The sequence below is a fragment of the Podarcis liolepis genome (genome assembly GCF_965112155.1).
Source record: "Podarcis liolepis genome assembly, chromosome: 9".
NCBI classification, from domain to species: domain Eukaryota; kingdom Metazoa; phylum Chordata; class Lepidosauria; order Squamata; family Lacertidae; genus Podarcis; species Podarcis liolepis.
The window spans coordinates 51953528-51976341 of record NC_139564.1 but is presented as its reverse complement, the minus strand read 5'-3'; the positions used below and the strand labels follow the sequence as shown (position 1 = coordinate 51976341).

Sequence of the window (22814 nt, the reverse complement as noted above, 5' to 3'; positions counted from 1 at the left end):
GGGTTCTCCCTTGCTTGGGTGTTTTCAAGCTGAAGTTGGTGCAGAAGCTCTAGAACTGGATTCCTTGCACTGAGCAGTGGGGTTTGGCTAGATGGCCTACAAGACCGCTTCTAGCAATATGATTCTCTGGTTTTATGAGCTTCTTCTATTCTTAGAAATTGAACATCTCAGGCTGGATCTACAAATATATCAGAACAGGGTGGTACAAATATTTTATGACTTCAGACCTGTAGTTGTCGGCCAGGCAGGGCAGACAGGGTGCCATAGCTAACCTGACATTGGTTGCCAGTTACCAAGAGGGAGGGGGCAAAGTGGTGGGGAACATAGTATGGGCATGGTGGCTTCAGACTGCAGCAAAGGTGGTGGTGAGGATGTTTTTAATGCACTTCATTGTAAAAACAACCACAGCCAAAAAGTAAAAGGAAGAAACACCCAATTCCTTGCAAATAGCAAACTAGCACAGCAAGGAGTGAACTATTTGCCCCCCCCCACCATGAGTTTATAATATATGGGAACATTCAGAATGATACCCCGCCCTCTCACCTGCAGTCCAAAGTGGAACAGCCACTGTATCCCTTTCAGATTTTAACCCCTCGCTTAGCTATGTATGTAGGCAATGTACTATTTCTGTCATGTGCAAAAGCTGTTAGATAGATGTATGAAGTTGGGAGGTCAATTGGAATGTGCTTTGGTTAAAACAAACCCTACCATTGTTAATTTATCAATTTCTGTATGCTTCATTTTCAGGCAATGTCTTCGTTGTCAGCCTAGCCATCGCTGACCTGGTTGTGGCAATCTACCCATACCCTCTGGTCCTGACATCTATCTTTCACAATGGATGGAACCTGGGATATATCCACTGCCAGATCAGTGGGTTTCTTATGGGCCTGAGTGTTATTGGATCCATATTCAACATTACTGGAATTGCAATTAACCGATATTGCTACATCTGCCACAGCCTCAAGTATGACAAGCTGTACAGCGACAAGAACTCTTTGTGCTACGTCATCCTTATTTGGGTCCTGACATTTGTTGCCATTGTGCCCAATCTTTTTGTTGGGTCGCTTCAGTATGATGCCAGGATCTTCTCATGCACCTTCTCCCAGTCGGTGAGCTCAGCGTACACAATAGCTGTTGTGTTTTTCCATTTCATGCTCCCAATAGCCATAGTTACATTTTGCTACTTGAGGATATGGATCCTGGTCATTCAGGTACGGAGGAGAGTTAAACCCGACAACAAACCCAAACTAAAGCCACATGACTTTAGGAACTTTGTCACCATGTTTGTGGTGTTTGTACTCTTTGCCGTCTGCTGGGCTCCTTTGAATTTTATAGGCCTTGCAGTGGCTGTCAACCCAGAAACAATAATTCCCCGAATTCCAGAGTGGTTGTTTGTTTCCAGTTACTACATGGCATACTTCAACAGCTGCCTTAATGCTATCATCTATGGACTTTTGAACCAGAATTTTAGACGAGAATACAAACGAATTATTGTGACAATTTGTACAGCAAGAGTTTTCTTCCAGGACAGCTCAAATGATGCAGTCGACAGGATGAAAAGCAAGCCCTCGCCACTGATCACAAACAACAATTTAGTCAAGGTTGACTCGGTGTGAAAAGAGAAACCTTGTTAACTGACAATTTATAGACACTCTGATGTACTCAAATGTCAAATCTGTTAGCCTCATGGTTCAAGCTCTGCAATGAGACACTGGTCCTCTAATGTACAATTGCACTCAGATGAGATTATATGTATAGTATTTTTGAGCCAAAGTAACAGTTTTTAAGGTAAAGTTCCTCCTATTGCACTACATGCTATGTTTCAATACAGTGGACATGATCCAGCCAAAGCTAAGCACCTCAGACCCATCAATGCCAGAGGGATAGTTAAGCATGCAATTAATATCTGAAATTATTCTTTTCCTTCAGTTGAGTAATTCCTAGTGATTCACTGATACACAACTGTAGGCTATTATGGAATTAAAGAGCAAATCATTGTAAATCTTTTGTTTAATTTAAGTAAGCACTAGAGATGGATTGGAACTAACAAAGGCATGTTACTTGGATTTTTTTTAAAACAAACAAACAAACCAAGCACCACCCCAATCTTGGTAAACTATAATCTAATGCTGCAAAGCATAAGCATAAGTACATGTAACTAGAAATAATAATTTTTAAAAAGATACAAGGAACTGCTGGTAAATTATCAGAGTATATACATCGCTAAACTACAGGATGACAAGTTGTTGAAAAGAGTTCTGTATGACAGGGAAACTTAATTTTATGGAGGAACAAAGCCTCCGGAATCACTCAGGTGTGTGTATGTGTGTATATTCTGGACAATGAGCACCAAGGATGAAAGGCCTTTCAGCCCCCACCCCTGCAGCTGATAAGGAATGATGGTGAGGCAGGCGGGTCACTGAGTCTCACTTCAAAGAAGAAACTGAGAAGCATCTTCTCGGTCACAATATGGCTGTTGCCTGTTCAAATGATCTTTTGAAGTATTGAGATTAGAGAGATGCATACTAAATTGTATTCCTGTGCTTTAAAACCTAGAGGACAATCAAAAGACTAAATGAGCATACGTGGATGAAAAACTATTTTCAATTTAGCATCTTGCAATATTTCCAAACCTAAAAATACTCCTAACAGAAGGGGCAGAATATGAAAGAGAGTGCTGTTGCCCTTGCATCCTGGTTGCAGGTGTCACAGAGGAATGTGGTTGGCCACTGTGAATACAGGATGCTGGGCTAAATGGGTCTTTGGTTCAGATCCAGCAGAGCTTTTCTGGTGTTCTTAGGACTTGCCTCTTCCTATCATCAATGAACCTCTCTTTTATCAAAGAATAATCTGTTAGCGTACCTCGATGTTCCATATAGCACCTGTCGTTATCAGCCTGGAGGGAAACAGACATTTCTGGGAAAGCATAAACCTGTGATCATCATCATCATCATCATCATTTGTAATTTGCATGGCAAAATAACCAAACAAAAATGACCCCTAAGAAACTAGTGGGAGCTTTTCTTGCAGTGCAAACTGCAGGCAGAAGGACCTTGATCCAGTTACAGACAGCAGTGGGCGAGAAAGGGTTAAATCCCATGCTATGGTCTGGATTGGGGCCTCCATGCTGACAAGAGGTGTATTTGTTTGGGGGGAGCTGCATTCAGGGCAGAACTGTGCAGTTTAGGTTACATGTTTGTCCCTTCGTCACCCACTAACCTGTATCTTCAAGCATGGTCCATGATGCTGCATAGTTCAAACCATCTCTTAAGTCGAGAGGGGTGGGGGAATAGTTTGATTTTTTTTAATTGTAAGTTATAATTGTAAAGTATAGCTAAACAGATTTATCAAATCACTTCTATATACTATATTCTCAAATATTTTGTTTCCATCACTAGATGCAATGCCTTTTCAAGCACTAAATATTCATCGTACTCTATAGAGCTCTGTAAGATCTAGGCATACGATAAAAAAAAAATCTATTTCCTGAGGCATAATATTACTGTGCAATTTAATGTAGCTCATGCGGCAAATGAATATACGTTCGTACATACTTGAAACTGCCACGTGCAACAAAATAGGTGTTTTTATCTTAAAAACAAGAGCCTTGTGTGTTGTTCTTCGCTCACTTTGAGTCTGCAACAGAATTAACAACTTTTCTAGGTAACAACAAGCTGGTCAATGCATTTGTCAAGGCACTTGACTCACCATTGTTTACACTCAAACCATTCTTGCCAATCAAACCACTGTGTAAATAGTCAGTGCTCTCCTATTGTGACATCATGTGGTATGACTGACCAAGTAAATTCTAGATCACAGCTTCCTCCAGTGTGATTCCATCCTTAGAGGATGTTTTGTTGTGTATTGACATTGCTTTGTATGTAGTGATATCAGAACAATAAGGTGGCCAGACCATCTGATTTTAATCATATAAGAGAAATACACTATTTAAATTCTTTCAAACATCTTGCCTTACTTAAACAATATTATGATTAATAATATAGTAATGTTTTATGATGCATCTGACAAAGTAGCATAAATGTAGTTTCAGTAGCCTGGTTAGTATTTAGAATCTTTTCTGAAGAGCTGGTTTCTTTTTCATTTCCCCTGTACAAACTGGTAGATCAAATTGAAAATGAAAATGTACATGCCCTAAAATAATTGCTAAGAGTAATCAGTGTAGGTTATTGGAGGAATTAACAGTTTTGTTTTGTCCCTTTCGCACAGAGTGGTTGAGGTAATCCAGTCAGATGGGCGAGGTATAAGAAACAAATTATTATTAATGTCTACGCAGAAGTAAGTCCCATGGAGTTCAATGGAACTTGCTCCCAGATAAAGAAGTATAGGATGGCAGCCTAAAATATGTATTTATGATAATTCTGAAAATATTGTTTGCTATGCCAAAGGACTATATTTTGGGGAAAAGGTTAGTTATTAAAATGGTTAGCATTTTCAGATCTGGTATTTTAAAATATTTGTATTAAATATGAATTCACAGAAAATATGCATGTTGGTGATGTTAACAACCTGCTAAATATAGCAATAATTTTAAAGACGTATTCTGTTTTCTTTGCTTGGTTGTGTGTTAAAAAATGCCTCCAAATTAATGCATATGACCTGCTGAATGGAATCTTTAAAAATGTTTTTCCTGACTTCTTTTAAACTACTTTCCCATTTGAAGGTTTATTTTTTCATTAAAAAAGGCAATACATTAACAAACACTTCATTAACCATTCATTTCACCACAATTTTTCTCATACTTATTATTTTTACCGAGTGACCAGAGATGAAACTTATTGAAAGTATTGTACACAATATATTACAAATTATGTGTTGGCTTTCTGAACATGTTTTAAACTTGGCTCATGTTTTTTGTGAGTGTCATTGTAAATACAGGAAGGAATCTACCAGGCCTATAACACATCTCCCTTCCTGAGTTCAACATATACTTGAAATGGGAACCAGTTTTCCTAGAACTCACCCTTAAATCTGAGTACAAACGAACTCTAAATGGCACAAATCATTTGGCTACACTGACAGGCAGCAGTCCTCTCGAGTTTCAGACAGGGAGTATATTCCCTAGCCTGCCTGGAGTTGTCAGGGATTGAACCTGGTATTGTCTGCATGAAAGCATGTCTTCTGCCCCTTCCCCTGAAGGTCTACTATTTCCTTTGGTGCACTTGAAACTTCTCTTTCTCCAAGTAACCCAAGAAATCCACAAATGGGCTCAAGAGGATTGTATACCCATTATTGAACTTTGTAACAAACAATGCAATCCTAACCATGTCTACTCAAAAGTAGGTGCTACTGAATTAAATGGGGCCTACTCCCAGGTAGGTGGTGTTATGACTGGAGGCTCAAGCTGCTGGGTGTAAGTCCCATTGAACTTAATGAATAGACTTGTATTGGATTAAACTCAAGATCTACCCCAATATCTGATTACTTTCGAGCATGGCCACTATAGATGTAAACACGTTCCTCTCTCACCACAACTCTTCTAACATTTAGTAGAATGTTAATATACTGTAATGCATTTCTACCATGGCATTATACCCTTGTGTCATCACTGATAGTGAAACAAGAGGGGATGACTTCCAAACCTTTACTCATATCTCCTGATTTCCTGCCCCCATTTCGTTCCTCATCATGGTTCTTTATCCCAGCTATTTGTACAAGGAATAGACAGCAGCTTTGGAATAATATAAAACTTTCGAAACACACACAACTCCTGCAGACCAATGCAATAACTCCCTTTTCAGTGATAAGACATGAAAAGAAATGTTAATTAATTCCTACCCTCTTGAATTCAATTGCCAGATTGAATTCCCATGCCAGATTGCATTTTACAAACCATACCAAAAACTAGCACCCAAAGCCAACTTATTTGGCAATAAGCCATACACATTTATGGCATTTTCTCTGGGACACTGTTTTAAATTCTGTAGGATCAAAAGTTATCCTACCCATAGGTGACCTTTCTTAATGACACAGAAACATGGGTGGTGGTGGTTGATGTGGCTAACTTTGCAAACGAGAGAGTCTGAAAAGATGAGCTCATGTCTTGCAGTTAACCTTGGATTGGTGAAGTATTCTGAGCCTGTTTAGGACAATTAGAAACACAAGTGTTATGAAGCTCCAACAAACCCGCTAAATAATGCTTCTTTCTCCTTCTTGCAAGGTGTGTCCATATGCTTCCTGTTCTGCACAATTGCATTTAACCATAAATACAGCACATGCCACTGGGAAGGGAAGGCATTTTGGGGTGGGGGGAGAACTCATCCCTGACATCAGCACACACTGTTCGAGAAAAGCACATGGTACAGTTTCCCTAGGACTTTCCCTCTTCTGGCTGGAGGGGTCGACTGCATATTGGAACACTCCATGCTGTGTTCTTAAAGCACCCGACTTCAGCATTGCACTTGCAGGGAGTATCTGAGATGGGCAAGCATGAAAACATTGCATGGCTCACCTGCTACCAGTCCTCCTAGTATGGTGTTTCTCCTATATGTATTAATTGGTTCTGAGTGACTGAAGTTAACATGTCTTAGCGGGTTTCAAGATCCAGGGCGTTTATTAAGAGCCAGGACAGCTGAATGCCTACACCTGACATGTGTGAACCCCAAGGGGTCCTGCGCTAGTCCACTGCTGGTAGTTCAAACACATATTTGAGATGCTATGAATATCTAGTTTCAGTTCACAGCTTTGCTGATGTGTCTGTTTGGGTGGGTGGGTGGGTGGGTGTGTAAAATGTGTCTACTTCTGCATGGATGGCACACTGTACCAAAGTTACACCCACATAAAATGAACTCCTTCAGATCAGAAAAGCTTCCAAAGAGCACTGGAGCATTCTGAATGACTCCAAATGCATTCTGCTCCCCATTTCCTCCGTTTGCACTCAGTATGCTCTTATCAGGTTTCCTCGCTCGTTAGCTGAGCACAGCAGGCATTGAGCCGGCGCTATTATAATGGGTCGGGGCGTTCAGGAAAACACCTTTGACTTTGTCATGATATTCAACATGATGAAGTCATAGCTTGCTGATTCAAGATGTCCTGACAGCAGGAGGTAATTGTGAGGGTTGCTGCGATTCATTTTGGCATGTGAGATGTTCCATGATGGCTCCTTTTAAGGGAGTGCATATGTTAATATAGAAAGAACAAATAGCAACAAGGCGTCATCACAACAATGCTCAAATGTTGCCCGGAACTTCTGTAACATGTTTGAAAGTAGCCTCATCTATGCATTATTACTATTATTAATTGCCCACACTTCACCCCAAAACCCTGGGGTGGGTTGCAACAATTAAAACATAGCATTAAAAGCAGTTTAAAGCAAATTACAAGCACAACAGAAGGAGGGCCCTGAAACTCTACACCACAAGTGTCAAAAACCAGGGTACATAGATGTGTCTTCAACATTCACCAGAAACTGTATAATGAAGGAGCCAGGCATGACTCTGTTAAGTTTTGCCCAAGTTTTTAAATGTTTCCCCTCACAGTGTTTCTAAGGAGAGGAAAGGAGATGGAAAGGTTTAGTCACACTCCTGAATGTCTCTAAATGTTCCTCGCCTGCCCTGTCCCTTATCTGCCCTGAAACAACCTCTTTTTCACCATACCAGCACTGGCGCTTTGGCAGCAGTGGGATAGGAGGGTGCAATATCAGATCTCCCTCTTCAACATCAGAGTGGAACCAATGAGCTATCCTATAGCCTCTGAGATGGCCTCTGAGGAACCATACTACTGCAGCATTAATGTATTTTATCCCCAAGTATCAATCTTGAGTGCCTTTTAGTTCATACTTTGAGCCAGGAAGCAGATCATGAGATTCAGAGAATTGAGACATTTGAATGATAATTTCTTTCTGCACCACATATTTGTCTGGGAGATAAGGATCAATGGCATTTGCATTGGAATTTACGGAAGCTGAATTTCTCAAGCATCTCTGTTAGGAACTTAGAGCTGAGGATTTATTTCCAGCCTAGAGTTCAGCAAAATTTATGAACTAGTGAGACGCTCCCCTTTCTAAGCCAAAAGAGTCACATGAGGGTAATTAGTCATCTGAGGAGTGTAATGAGTCTGAATTACACCATTAGTTTATTGTGAGAGCTTACCATTTAGCTACTCAGCACCACCATGAAACTAGAAATTCAGTAACGAGATAAATACTGGCAAGTCAGAAGAGGCGATAAATCTCAAGACAACAAGGGGAGCAACATGAGCCAAGAATATGAAGCAGGAAGACTCTCAGGATGCAAAAAAAAAGTCTAACTTCAAAACATTCAACTATGTCGTGTTCATCAATCATCTCTCTGTTTAGCTCAGCATCTGTTACTCCTTCCTTTTTTTTACTTAGCATTTTCAAACAATTTATTGTGGGCCCCAGCAGAGTGAACAAATCAGAAATTTGTCAGACAAATCAGTTGCCTGCTGTGTAAATTGCACTAAGTTATGAGAGCGCAAGGGCTAAATAGGATCTCTATAAAAATGAATATAGCACATTGCGAAAAACTGTTCTTGCACATTTACACCCACGAAACACAGTGCTACGCTTGTTTTAGATGCCTTGCTTAGATTCAGGACATATAATTCTTGGACATTCAAAACAATGCTGTAATTTAATAGCAGTGTGTCAATGGACAATTTTGTCATGTGCCTCTCTATATGCCCCTCCCTCTCTATATCTGCACCTGTATACTGATGGCTCCAATCCTATACCCATTTACACTGAAGAAATCCGATAGATAAGTGATGCTCTCTTAACTACTCTGAAATCTTGCTTTCAGGGAAGAGAAAATGCTGACATTGTCAGTTTGACAACTAATGGCTTCTATTTGCCTCAGGATTTCAGAGACCCAAGATTAATATGGCCCCATGAGCTCTTCGTTTAAGGAAATAAAACTTCAGATTGGATTTTGTGGAATGTGTTCTCACACTCTAATTCTGAGATGATGCAAACAATACACAATCAGTGACATTACATTTATGGGTTTGATTTTACAATGCAGTCCATTTACACCTGCTGGAGAACAGTGAGATATTGATTTACAGTGGATCATGTGCATATCTGCTCATGAAGTTAGGTCCTCCTTCATGAGTTAACTTGCATGAAGGGGAAAAGAAAGTACAAAGGGTTCCTGGGGCTGCATATCTGACCCGCCTCTGGTGTCCCATGTCTCCACCCAGCCTTGGACATCTAATGCTAAGAAGCCTTTGCACATTGACCTTTATGCACATAACCCTCCTCGACTTCTGGAATTTTCCAAACTCCTTTTCTATAGACTTTTGTCCTTCATGTGAGTAATATGCCAAAGGCCGAAAAGTCCTAGAAGATGGAAATGTTCTAGAATGGTTCCTGAATATTGTCCTTTCTGGTGTTTGACTTGGGCCTTCTGGCGGTTCCCTCATTGCAAGAAGCGAGGTTACAGGGAACCAGACAGAGGGCCTTCTCGGTTGTGGCACCCACCCTGTGGAACGCCCTACCTTCATATGTGAAGAAAATAAGCAGCTATCCTATCTTTAAAAGACATCTGAAGGCATCCCTGTTTAGGGAAGTTTTTAATATTTAATGCTGTATTGTTTTTAACACTCGATTGGGAGCCACCCAGAGTGCCTGGGGAAACTCAGCCGGACGGTGGGGTATAAATAATAAATTATTATTATTATTGTGCCCATTTATTCTTTTGGCTGGTGACTGACCTGTTTGTTCTGTGTAAAATGCAGATGGGTATTTGCTGGTAGACAATGGCATATACCCCACTCCAGAAATGTGATACTATATCCAGTTGGGGGAAATGGCAAATATTAATTAGCTTTTCCATACCAGGAAGCTTTTTGTTACCATCCACAGTGCTTCGGGTCTGATCACTGTAATTATCATTCATACACCAAAGCTGGGATGCCATTTTCACGGTCTTAGACATTTCATTTCCTCTGAACTCACTGCTTCCACCCTGACGCCGTCCCCTGCAAACTCACACATGTGTGTTAACATATCCCTGCCAACTTAGGATAACATTTAAAACTTCCATTGAAGGGTACTGTAGTCCACAAAAGCTTATGCTATAATAAACGTGTGACAGAGCGATCCAAACCCCAACTCACTGCACGGGGGGGGGGGTGATTTTAGAAGAGGTGAAGGTGCCTCTCTGCTTAGCTCTCCTTGGCTGTATTGGGCTCTCCAGTGGGAAGGCTCTGCTAGCATGGAGGGCCTGCTGCTGTGGAAATCCCCATTCTGCCCAATGAAATCCCTAATGGGCAAAGCTGATGGTGGTGTTAGGTAGCCTAAAGCCCTGAAGTGGGGCATTTGGGAGACAGGAAGGGATGGAGCTGTGGTGGTGAAAGATACTGGATTAGCCCAGTGAGCTGAAAGTTAGGGAAGGGGAACCCAATCTTGGCTCCTTTGACCTGGGGGAGGGGGTACAAGCGGTGGTGGTGTGAGTGTGGCAATAGCTGTGTGGTTTCGCTAAGCTTCTCTGCTTTCCAGGTTAGGATTGCATCTTTAGTCCTTTGAGGTACCGCATGCCTTATTGTTTTGCAGAAGCAGACTAAGACACCCTTCAGACATCCTTTTCATCTTGCACTCATGATAATCTATGCTCGTGGTGGTATTGGGGCAGTTTTAATATTGTTGGTGATTGGAAAAATTTCAGGGCAGATGCATCCTTTCATTTCCAACAAGCACATGAACCTTAACTTCCTGCTGAAGTGTGGTAACCTTTTATACCACAAACATTCTGAGCTGTTGCTGTTTTAATCCCACTTCTGTTGCATTATAGTGCAAGAGTGACCCGTCTGACAGAAATAATGTAGATCAACACTGGGGAAACATTGCAGAACAACTAATAGACTGGAATGATGTGTGGGCAGTCTAGTGTCAAACCACCACTAATGCACTATTATTATGCCAATGGCATGTTGCAGGTAACACACACAAATAAGCCCATCAGTCTGCTGGGCCTCTAAGAGGGCTATCTAAATAATAATAATAACAATAATAATAATTTTATTATTTATATCCTGCTCATCTGGCTAGGTTGTCCCAGCCACTCTAGGTAACACATATAAAACATAATAAAAGCTTCCAGATACAGGTTGCCTTCAAATGTCTTCTAAAAGTTGTGTAGTTGTTTATCTCCTTGGCATCTGATGGGAAGGCATTCCACAGGGCATTCACATTTAGTCAATGCTAAAAAAGCCCTCTGCCTGGTTCCCTGTAACTTAACTTCTCACAGTAAGGGAACCATCAGAAGGCCCTCAGAGCTGGACAATTCTTAATGTAAGCATCACCCCATGTCCTGAGAGAGGCATAAATGACACGGGGAACATCAACATCAGAGCTTCCTCCCAGGTAACTTTGAGGTTTCCATGATACTCGACCATCATAGAGTACGATCAGATACAGTCATACCTCGGGTTACAGATGCTTCAGGTTGCGTTTTTTCGGGTTGCGGACTGCCAAAGCCCGGAAGTACCAGAATGGGTTACTTCTGGGTTTCGGCAATCGTACATGCGCATGAGTGCTAAATCACGCTTTGCACATGCGCAGAAGCACCGAATTGCAACCCGCACGTGTGCAGACGTGCCGCTGTGGGTTGCTAACGCTGCAGGTTGTGAACGTGCATCCGTGCGGGATACACGTTCGCAACTCGAGCATCCACTGTATAGTCCTTAAAACATATTTGATCTGAGGGACACATCAGGACAGGTGATGTGAAAGTCACGAGATTAGTCATATTTCCTCATTTAGATTGGATGTTTACTTCAGCCAGCTTTAAAAGCATCCTGAATGACTTACACTTACTCCATGACATGACAAAACAAAAAAACAAAACAAAACCCAGCACCCTTTAGTGTTTACAAATTAGTAATTCTGCCTCTCATAGGGAGAATTAATGAATCGCCCAGCTTCCTGGAAGTCATTGCTATAGCAACGGAAATAATATATTGAGCACGTCACCCAGTCAAAATGATTCCAGGCATGTGACTCCACTCTCACATTCTCTCCTTTGCCTTAGTTTTTAGCCACAACAACCAATGGAACTCATTGTCTCGGCTGAGGGTACTTACAATTCTCATTCAGAAAAACGGAAATTACATCCCACAGGGAAAGAATTGGCTAGTGTATTCAAAGTGATATTTAAAATTTCTTACTTTGTTTATTTCATTGCCAGCTTTCTCCCTCTTCGTTTAGCACCACCACCAGCCATCTCTTGGCAACATCTCTTGGCAACGTCAGTCATATTTTTATATCCAGACCCACCATTTCACACACTCCCTTCTAACCTTATGCATTGATATCAGGGGCCTCAGTTCCCTGTCTCCCTTGCCATTGTCCTAATAAAAAATTCTCTATCACCTTCACTTCACTCCACTTCACTCTAGCCCAGCTAAATGCCAAATCAGCTACCCTGGTGCTATCAGAATTATGGGTTTCCCATTGGGGCATCTGGTTGGCTTCTGTGAGAACAGGATGCTGGACTAGATGGATCCCACTGGTCTCATGCTGTATGCTCTTCTTATGTTCTTGTGACTCCGACAACCATCAGCCTGAGCTAGCACAGCCAATAATGATGGGAATTTTCATCCAGCTATATCTGAAGAACCACACGTTCCCCACCCCCTGGTCTACTCTATGTTATTCCTCCACCAAACCTTGCCTGTAGGTTCCCTGCCCATGTAAGGGTCACAAGGGGTTATTTAATTCCTTCCCTCTGTCTCCTACATCCTTCTCCATCCACATTGCCTGCTGGTGTTCTCCTTTCTGTGGGCTTTCAGAGAGAGGCAGAGGAGTGGGTGGATGAGGTCGGAGGGACAGAGGGAAAGGGGTAACAATTTATGGGTTTCGTTCTTCCAAAGAGGCAGGAGTCAGAGTTGGAGGATGGTGAGGGGTCTGAACAGTTGGATACGGGAGGAGCGGCAGGATATGGGGAAGGAGCCAGAGCAGGAGGAAGAACAGGACATGCCTGGGGTGGAGGGTGAGATGGTGCCCGAAGGGAAGATGGTGGCGTCAGGGCTCTGATGAGTGTGTGGCAGAGACAAGGGGCCAGGAAATTGGTCCAGGAGAGGGGACCAGCAATTTGGGGGGTTTGGTGCCACCTACAAGACAGGGCAGAGGGAGGTTCAGAGCAGTTTGAGGTGGAGGGAGCCTTGATAGTTGTGTTGGAGGCAGAGGAAGAGACTGTTCAGGTGAGGGATGAGCCAGTTGAATCCCTGCCATTCCCTGCCCGGCTGTCTCCTAGAACCTGGAGGGGTTGAAGAGGGAAGAGCAACAGCTGCTTTCATGTAGGAGATGTTTCAGGTTGCGTGCATGTGCCTTGTCAGACGAGAATACATAAACCAGTGAGGGGGTCATGGTCCCACTGTTGCTGCAACTGCTCTGCAGGGCACAGACATGGGAACAGCTGACTAAAGGCTGGAATTGTTTGATGCATGTATATCCGGAGCACCATGGAAGCTGCTTTATTTTGTCAATAAAGAATTACCTATCAGACATACACCTTCATTGGTTGGGGTTGCCCAAGACAGTGGGCAGCATCCCACCATCCTCACTGTCTTCCAGCACCAGGTTGGGTTAGCAGAGGCAAGCACAGCAGCAATTTCCATGTAGGGGAAGTTGCAAGGTGCTTGTGCTCATGCCGTCAGACTAAGGTACTTAAGTTTGTGTATGGGCATGGTCACACTGTTGCTCCAACAGTCCAGCTCAGAGCACAAGCCTGGGGAGGGTGCCAGCTGCCTAGCCATTATGTGGCAAGCTTAGTGCACTTCAGCACTGTAAGTTCATGCTTTGTCAATAAACAAACTGCTGGTTGCTTGTCCTCCTTGATCTGGGTGTGCTTAGGACATGGGCTCCCTACGCAGAGGTGGACTTAGGGGAGTGCAGCCAGTTTGTGGTGTTGAGGTCTTGGTGATGGTGCCAAGGTATGTTATGAGGCCCACGTCATTGCATTGATCATAGAAATCTGTTCTGAACTTGTCAGTGCTCAGCACAGGCAGGCAATGGCAGAGAGCATAGGCCTCATGCAAGATCTCGTGGCTGAAGGACACCTCCCCTGCTTCCGAGGCTTTAACATACTCCGAGATGAGCTTGACAAGGCTGTGAAGCATCTTTACGGCACTGTGCTGGGCAATGAGATGCTTGGCCACTGTGGAGTTCTCGCCACTGCCCGTCATTGTCATCCGTGCCACATGATCAACCCCATGCACTTGGCCTCCTCTGTGGCCAGAGTGTACATCAGTTTAGCAAACAGCATTGTAGCCTCTCCATTGATGATGTCAATCACTGACTCGAAGACACTGACAGGCAGAGTCGTGTGTTTTGTCATGGGGTTCAGCTTGAGGAAGAGTGGGCTCTCGATAATCCCACACATCTGCACAGCGGGGGAATGGAATACTAACACCAGGCACCATGACTATGATGTGGAATGAAAGGCAATTGGTGGGGGGCACCTAATTTTGGCATCTCACAAGGCACTGCTGAAATTTGAGACCCCATGTTCCACCACTGCTCTGCTCCTCCCTCCCTCTTATCCACACCATCATGCTAACAGTATGCAGTAGCTCCCCTCCATACATTCACTAAATGCAGTAGGAACAGAACAGTGACCCCAATCCCACCTCCATCTCATTACAACCATTGGATCAACCCCCAACCTACAAGGGTTTGGCAGAAGACCTGATAGGGGTCTCTGTGCACAACTAGCCCATGTCACATCCAGATGCTATGCATGTGCATAAATGCACATGAGACCGTTCCTTATCTTTTCCTGAAGACATGGAAGTTAGTGCACTTTCCCCCATTCTGTGAACATTTGTGGGAATAATGTTCAAACAGGGCTACTGTGTCAGCCAGTCAGTTTCACTGCCATCCTTTCCATAGCTTCAATACAATAGAGATCTTTTTAATTAAACACCTTCTGTTAGAGGGCTGTCTTTCAGATTTCCCATGCTGTAAAAAAATAAAAATAAAACAAACACCAAACCCATCCACACCACAGCACTCAAGCCATTGCCAATAAACACACAGTATATCTTTGGAATAAGGCTCCTTGTTCCGTTTGGCATGCACTTCAGTTACAAGCTTGTATTATGAATGATAGGAAATGTATAAGATGCCATCATCACTAATTTACACCTACAACTTAGTGTAAAGCAAATGTGTTCTCATTTAGATTCCTGCCATCTTCTCAGGCTCTAAACTATTTCAGGGAATACAAAATGCAGGATCATAAGTGGAGAGCTTTCCAACAACTGACAAAATAATATGTTCTTCAGTTGCTATGGTTACTATCCATAGCTATGGTAACTACTGTATTCCAGGAAAAGTTGACATTTGGTAGATCTCGTCTGAAGCGCAGAGTTTACAGAAAGCCATTCCCTTCCAAATGTGATCCCTCACCAGTGGATCTGACTTGCTGGAGTTCTTGTTGTGGGTGTTCCTCTCCAGAGCTCAGATACTTAACAGGTTTCAGGTAGCCCTCAGTGGTGGGAAGCCTTAGGCATGCAGGGCCAAAGGCTAGCTAGAAATGCTCTTGGATTGCAAGAATCCCCTTTTCTTGATAGGATGGAGGGTGTGTGTGTGTAGAAACCTGACTTTTGCAAGGATGAAAGGTAGTCTACTGTACAAAGGTCAGAGTCTCATCCATCACTTGACTCACCTGTTACCTTGCCCATTTTGGGCTTCTGACCAAATCCAACACTGGCATGTGGCCCCAGGGAGGCTGCACACAGAGGAGTGTGGCCCTCAATGTAAAAAGGAGTCTCCACTCCTGCTCTTAACAGGAGCTCTGGTTAAATATTCATGCCTTCCAGGTGCAACATATCCTAATTCATTAAGAGGAGGGAAGGAAAACTAGCAGCCTCTCCCTCTATGGGCTTCAGACCACACGGGTGCCTGAATTTCTGTCCAATTCACTTATTCTGCCCTCTGTGTGACTATTCTTATAAACAATTTAAAGCTGCAATCCTGTGTGAGAGAGAGTAGAGATGGGGGAGAAATTTGATTCAGGTCTTGTTTAAATCTGAATTTGACAAGTCAGCCCTTTCTGAAACAATATGGGAATAAAATCAAAGGTAGTCTTTGAAATTTGCACTTCTCTGAATTTTGTGATACACTTTGCCACCCAAGCCATTTTTTTTAAAAAAAATGCATATATTAGAGGAAAGTTGGCATAAAAATAGGAGAGACTGAGCTCAGAATGAGTCTGGAGCCCCACATGGGTCTGAAGGTGACATTTTATTACAGAAAGGATCTACAGAGTGGTCAAATCTGCCTTTGTGAACAGCTCAGCATTGGAACGGTAGCGGCAAAGCAATCTGAGATGCCCTGCTGAGGCAAACAAATCAAGGAAAAAGTAGCCCAAACACTGTAATTTTCAGAATGATCCTGTAGAATTAAATTAAAATCTACTTCAAGCTGCATAGTCGAAACTGAAGAGAGTTGTTTGTTTTGCTTAGCAAAAAACTAAGGAAAAAAGTAAAGAAAACTGTCAAGAACTCTGGAATGTTTACTTTGTCTTGATTTTGATGGTGAAATTAGATCCTTAGGGAGGTGAGAAATTAATTGTATTATATAGTGGCCAAATCCTTGTGTCTAGCTGACTATGAAATGATTGTTTCAGATGAACCAGATAACTAACTGTTTGTGAAGAAGCCCCCAAGGAATTTGACAGCTGGGGGAACACATAGCGAGGAACCTATGACTGATGGAGGTACCATCAGATTGGTACCAGTTTGGTGCCAATGTGTCAATACTGCTGAGCAAGACACTACAGGAGTGAAAAGGGGGCAAATCATTACATAACATGCTGTCACCATGTTGTTCTTGTTCCTTTATTACAGCATCTCAGATTTTTACAGGTATTACCATAGTTTGGATTGCTGAAGTGTGCTGGGCTTTCTATTCCATGTTTGTTCCTGACAAACCCACATTATTGTTGCTTTTTTAAAAAAGATCTTATTATACAATAGATTTTTGTATACAAAACTGAACAGATGTGTGTTCATCAAGAAGAAGTAGTAGCAAACATGTAACAACAAAACTTCTGAGATACTTTAATAAAGGAACAGCGACTTACAATTTTTTAAAAAAGAATACCTTTGTTCTACTTTGCTTTTTCTCGCTCCCACATTTTTCTGGAATATGTACAGCTTCCTTCTGTTTCCCTTCATTATATGTATGAACCTTCTGTATGATTTTGACACTTTTTATGTTTGATGATACACTTAAATTTCTCTTTAATCTGTTTTGGAAACAGGAGTTCTTTCCACACAATTATTTTTAACACACTATTTACCCAGTTCACTTCTGTAGGCGTTTCTATAGATTTCCATTAGCAGTTAATCTGTGCATGTATCTCATAATGCGCACTTTCTTTCTCATCACAACAGGGATTCCCCACTCTCAATATTTTTTGTATCTTTAAAAAACAAACAACCCCAAGAGCATAAGGAATGTGCACATTAAGGACAGCTGAATGTTAAATTTGACACAACAGTGCAGTGTTTTTCTTTTATATCCATTGTCTTTCAACTATATCCCAGCTCTGTGATTTCATGGAGTCAACCTTCTACAAACAGACCTTCTCTAGAGTTGCAGCTGAGTGAGGCGTATGCACAGATTGAATCAAGACTGCCGGTCCTTTTTTAAAATGAAAGTTTTCTGAATCAAGAAGAGCTTAGCATGATAAATGTGCAAAAGCATGTCTGGATACAGCTGTTTGAGGCTGGCTAAGCCTATTTCCCCACACCCGAGGTTTAAAATAGCTACCTAGCATTCCCTCTCAAGTTTCTAGCTGAACGCTGCCTGTCAAAAGTTTGGGGGGTGGGGAAGGGTTAGTCATCCTTATAGGAAACCAGAGAAACTAATTAAATCTGTAACATTCGGCATGAAATCTTTAATTGCAATTAAATAGGATTTCCACCCCCTTCCCCCAACACCACTCAAAGAAAGGGCCTAAAAGCTGATGAGGGAAGAACAGAAATTATGCACATTTGCTAATGCAGAATATGTTGCACCCAGTCCTACAAAGCAGGGAATTAACTTCTAAATCGTCTCCTTTCACACAATAAACAACTTCCATGGAACCAAGCAAAAGCAGCTAATACCAGAAATGTCCCGTCTTGCAGGAAACATTCCGCATTCGCCACTCCTGCTTCATTTGAAAGTCGAGATTTCACAGCATTCATATCCCGCAAGTGGAAGAGCATTAACACAAGGCTCCTTCACCTCTCAGAAGATAAGTGCTCCTCAACAGCTGTGAAAGTGTACAGAAGTGTCTGATATCAACAGGGGCTTGTTGGAAGGACTTGTTTCCTATTTTGTGGGTGGGGTTCAATGTGTATTCCAAATTCAAGTTGCACAAATAAAGTGGATTCAGTGCTCTTCTGCAACAAACCCACTTACATTGCCCTCAAATTGGACTTTTTGTGGTACGGAAAGTGATGGGGAAATGCAACGGAAAGTGGAGGATGACAATTGATGTTGTATCACCTCCTCATGAGCAAATCACAATGAATGCTCAGTAAACAGTTGGCGGTATATAACTTCCTTACAACACTGTAGATACAGCTCAGTACGAATGCTAAATAAACATGTTGTCTGGGATCTACATTCTACTGTTTCTCCAAAGCCAGACATGTTTCGGTAGGATCATGATAGGGAATTCCAGGTGAAACAGGAGGCTAAATAAACAAGATTAGGGAGGATATATGGTAGGCAAGTGGTATCTGCAACAAAATGTTGCAATGTGGTGTGGCCATGCTCAGGGTTCTAGCCAGTCAAGCAGCCATGCCTTTTTCAGGATGTTTCATTCCAGTTCCCAGGATTTAAAATTTTGGGTGGTGGGGAGGCCATAACTGTTAAGTGGTATAAGAGTCCTTTAAATGTATTGTGTGCATGGGACCTTAGCTTGCCCCCACTAAATGTTTTTAAGCGTATGCAAAATTTAGGTTTCGCCCATTTGTGCTGATACCTTCCTCTTGCGTCCCTGTAGTCTCATTTTGACTGCATTGTTAACATTAGTCAGCACCAGAATTCATAATTAGTATATGATACCTGGGGAGAGATGGTAAGAGAAAGGGCAGGGTAAGTTACCCTGAGTTCAAAGATGCAGGTAATGTTTTTTAACTTCTGAGTTTGACAAGAGTTGTGAAAAACATCTCAGTAAAGTTTTTGCTAGTCTTCCAAGTTTTGAAATGAGCTTGCTTTGCGACAGCAAATCAATATCCCCTGCTAAGGATGTTCATGTTTTTGAGCTCCATCTTTCAAGCAGGGTCAATTGAGTCGGGCTGCCAAAGCCCTGCTGCTAGTATGAGTCCTGGCCCACTTCAAGACAGACAAATACCACCTGCCAACAATTGAGCTTACACATTTTCAACATGTCTCTTCCCCAGATTTGAACTTTGAAATAGTCAAGGGGAACTGCCTGGATCTACCTTAACATTCAGATTCTTCCAAGAAAGAAAAAATTAGTTTCTCTTTTCTACTGCCAAAATATTGTTACAAAAGTTGGAAGCCACCCACACTCTCTGCTGAGTGGTAGCAAGATGACAGGGGGTTCTGGGGTTCTGTGCTCCTTTGGAGAACTGAAGACATGGCAGACTGTCATAGCTTTAAGAAATATGGTTTATTCACCTTCAGTCTGCATGGAGGGAGTCCAGATCTTACGGTATGGTCATTTCAAGAAGAGCTTGTTTCCCACAGCAGTGCAGCACTGGAGGCAAGGCATCTCTCCCAGCCAGCCTTCAGCCAGCCTACCCAAGATGGAGCTTTCTCTTGGTTCTCCTCCTCTTCTTCCCAGCACACCTTGCTAAAGACTTTCTTTTTCTGTCACCTTGGCAACTTCTGTCTGCGCAGGCTCAAGATTCTTCTTAGACCAACCATCAACACCTTTTGTCATGTTAATGCTTCTATCCCAGGTGAGGCCATGGCTTGGAAAAGAAGCTTTGCCTGTATTTTTCCACTGGGCTGCAATCTTCCCTTCAGTACTTCAAACAATCAAAATCATACCACTTACCAACTTCTAGGGTTTAACCCCCCCCCCCCCAAAAAAACAACTATAACAATATTTATATAGTATGATGGGTTTGACCAAGGGGTTTTATGGGGAAAATATACTTCAAATATTTTCTTTAAAAGTGTGTGTTTGTGAGGCAGGGGACTTCAGTGCTGGTCAGTGTGTGAAGTGTTTGCTGTGGGACGGGATGTGTACAATGTTGCATTTTTAAATCTGCTTTCACCAAAACTGGAAATAAATATATAGAATGAGATTTTTTTAATTAACTGGGGAAAAGAGATTAAAGTGTTGATTTCCAGCACTTTTTAACTTGCTGTATTTGTGGAATTTTTTATTGGATTTGTTTGAAACTTGGCACTTCCATAGACTGCATCACATAGATCATGTGCACCACATTTTAGGTTATTAGCCCAACAGATATCTTTTTTAAAAAACAACAACAACAAGCAATCATGTTTATAATGAAGGAACCTTAGTTTTGCTATTTACCTTAACTCTAGCTGCAGTCCTATAATTTCTAATTGGCCACAAAGACCACTGACATCAGAGGTGCTGTGTATCTCATGAATGGGCCAAGCAACCATTTGACTGAGCTGAGGAGCCAGTTTCTGTTGGCCTCAGATTCCCATAAAAATGTAATGCTTCACTCTCAGTCTTTGTCTGTTGCAGCCATCTGGCCAGATGACCAAATATGTGCTCTCTCAGAGCCTCTCTTCTGTAAGGAACTCTGTACATGATCTGAAACCCAAGACTCAAGCAGGTAACATGTAACCAGCTTTTTGCCTTTTTTATTTCACTGTTCATCTGTGTGTGATTCTTCCGTTCCCCTTCCCTCCCCTTTTTTCTTAAATAAACATATCTCTTTTTTTAACTTGCACATTTGATTTTCTTAATTTAAAAATGGTTTTCTCATGCAAAATTTCACAGTTGTTAAGCTATCATTCTCCCCCCTGCCCTGCCCTGCCCATTTTTTATTTTTTTTACAATAGTTCACAAGATTTTGTGACCACTGGGTTTTGAAGGAAGAAAACAGAAGCTCCTCTCTATTTCCCCCCAGAGTCAAGCTGAGATGGAGCTGAGTCAGGCTCAGAAACATTTCAAGCAATCTGTACAGCCAGGGGAATCTCAGTATGTTCATCTTGACTGGTAGTAGTCTATCATAGTTTTTGTGTGTGGAGTAGAATACTTGCCAGGTGTGTGTGTGTGGGGGGGTGGAAATAAGGAAAAATCTCTCCTTCTAGAGATGCCACAGGTTGTTAATGTTCTGACCAGTTGCCATACATAGCAGATGGGCTTATTTCTACCTGATGAGCCAGAAGTTGTACAGGTGTGACTGAGCTTACCTGTACATAGTTTTGCCGCTTGTTTGTCATCTGGGCCATAGCCAAAATGTTTAGTGCAGTGTAAGTGTAGGTTGTGTGAACTAATTGTAAATTACCATATTTTTCGCTCTATAACACGCACCCGACCATAACACGCACGTAGTTTTTAGAGGAGGAAAACAAGAAAAAAAAATTCTAAACGAAACAGTGGATGTATGATTTTTGTGGTTCATGCTGTGGCCACAGACATGTGATCTGACAGTGAGTTTGGAGTAGCCCAATGCAAAAATCCTGAGGATCCATGTGGATCCATGCTTTGTAACCATGTTTTAAGTGGGGAGGGAAGGAAAAGCACTCAAGGGACAAGGAGCACGCGTGGGGTGGATGGAGAAGGATGCTGCTAATAATGAAGAAGAGGGGTTTAAGGGGAGAAGGCTCCTCTCCTCTCCCACTTTGCTCCTTTAAAGCAAGCAGGCTCTGCTTTTTTTCCTCCTCCCCACTCATCTCCGGCTTAGCGAGCTGAAAAACTTTGCTGCTATGTAGTGAGCTGAGTGGGGAGGAGAGGGGGACAGAGAGCCTGCTTGCTTTAAAGGAACCAACCGGACAAGAGCCTCGTACACTCATGTAAGCGGCTCCTCTCCTCTCCCGCTTTGCTCCTTTAAAGCAAGCAGGCTCTCTGTCCCTCTCTCCTCCCCACTCAGCAGCTCTTCTCCCACTTTGCTGTTTCAAAACGAGCCACGGAGGAGGGAAGGAAGGGGAACCATGGATCCTCTGCTCACGACTGCAGCAGATATCCCCCGCCACCCGTAGGCATTCCCTCCATAACACGCACAGACATTTCCCCTTACCTTCTAGGAGGAAAACAGTGAGCGTTATGGTGCAAAAAATACGGTAATTGTAAAGGGCAGGACTGCTCAACTTCGGTTTCTAATACCAGCTATTTCCCCCCTAAGGAGCTATGTGAGACATATTGTGAAAGTGACATGGTACCCAAATTGTTCTTCGTCGCCCTTCTTCTTCTGTACCCCATGCAGAAACTCAATAGAAAGCTCAAAGACAGCATGCCAACTGTCCCTTCCCCACCAATAGCTTTTGCTCTCATAATGGTCACTGCCCTTTGATGTTGCTCAAAGGCTCAAGCCTAGATCTGTTTCCTCTGAATATCTGCTGACCTAGTGTCTGCTCGAGCATGAAACAGCAGAACATGATGATCTGGCTCCAGTACCTGTCTGCCCTGTTCCAAGCTGTTTATCAGTCAGTAGCTGACCCTAGAGTCGGACACGACTGGCCCATATGGGCAGGGGTACCTTTACCTTTACCTTTTAGCTGAGCCAAAAGAAGATCGAATTCCTTATTGCATGGGTTGGCAAACTAAGGAGCCCACTTGCCTCCTGGATCTGGCCTGTGGACAGTCTGGGAATCGCTGCATGGATCGCCAGCGCACATTCTTTCCCTCTCCCTCACATGGTGATGGCGCCTCCTC

At 42.6% G+C, this 22814-nt stretch overlaps 1 protein-coding gene and 1 long non-coding RNA gene across 2 annotated transcripts in view; one reads left to right on the top strand and one right to left on the bottom strand.

The window, feature by feature from the left end:
• The window catches only part of MTNR1A (melatonin receptor 1A), a 67326-nt gene extending 62773 nt beyond the window's left edge, over positions 1-4553 (top strand). Inside the window, exon 2 of the mRNA XM_083460086.1 lies at positions 748-4553. Within this exon, the coding sequence (XP_083316212.1) occupies positions 748-1616 (869 nt within the window). The 3' untranslated portion in view covers positions 1617-4553. The remainder of the gene's footprint in view (positions 1-747) is intronic.
• Positions 1-22814, bottom strand: part of LOC310686459 — a 61654-nt gene that overhangs the window by 20898 nt on the left and 17942 nt on the right. The window lies entirely within an intron of this gene.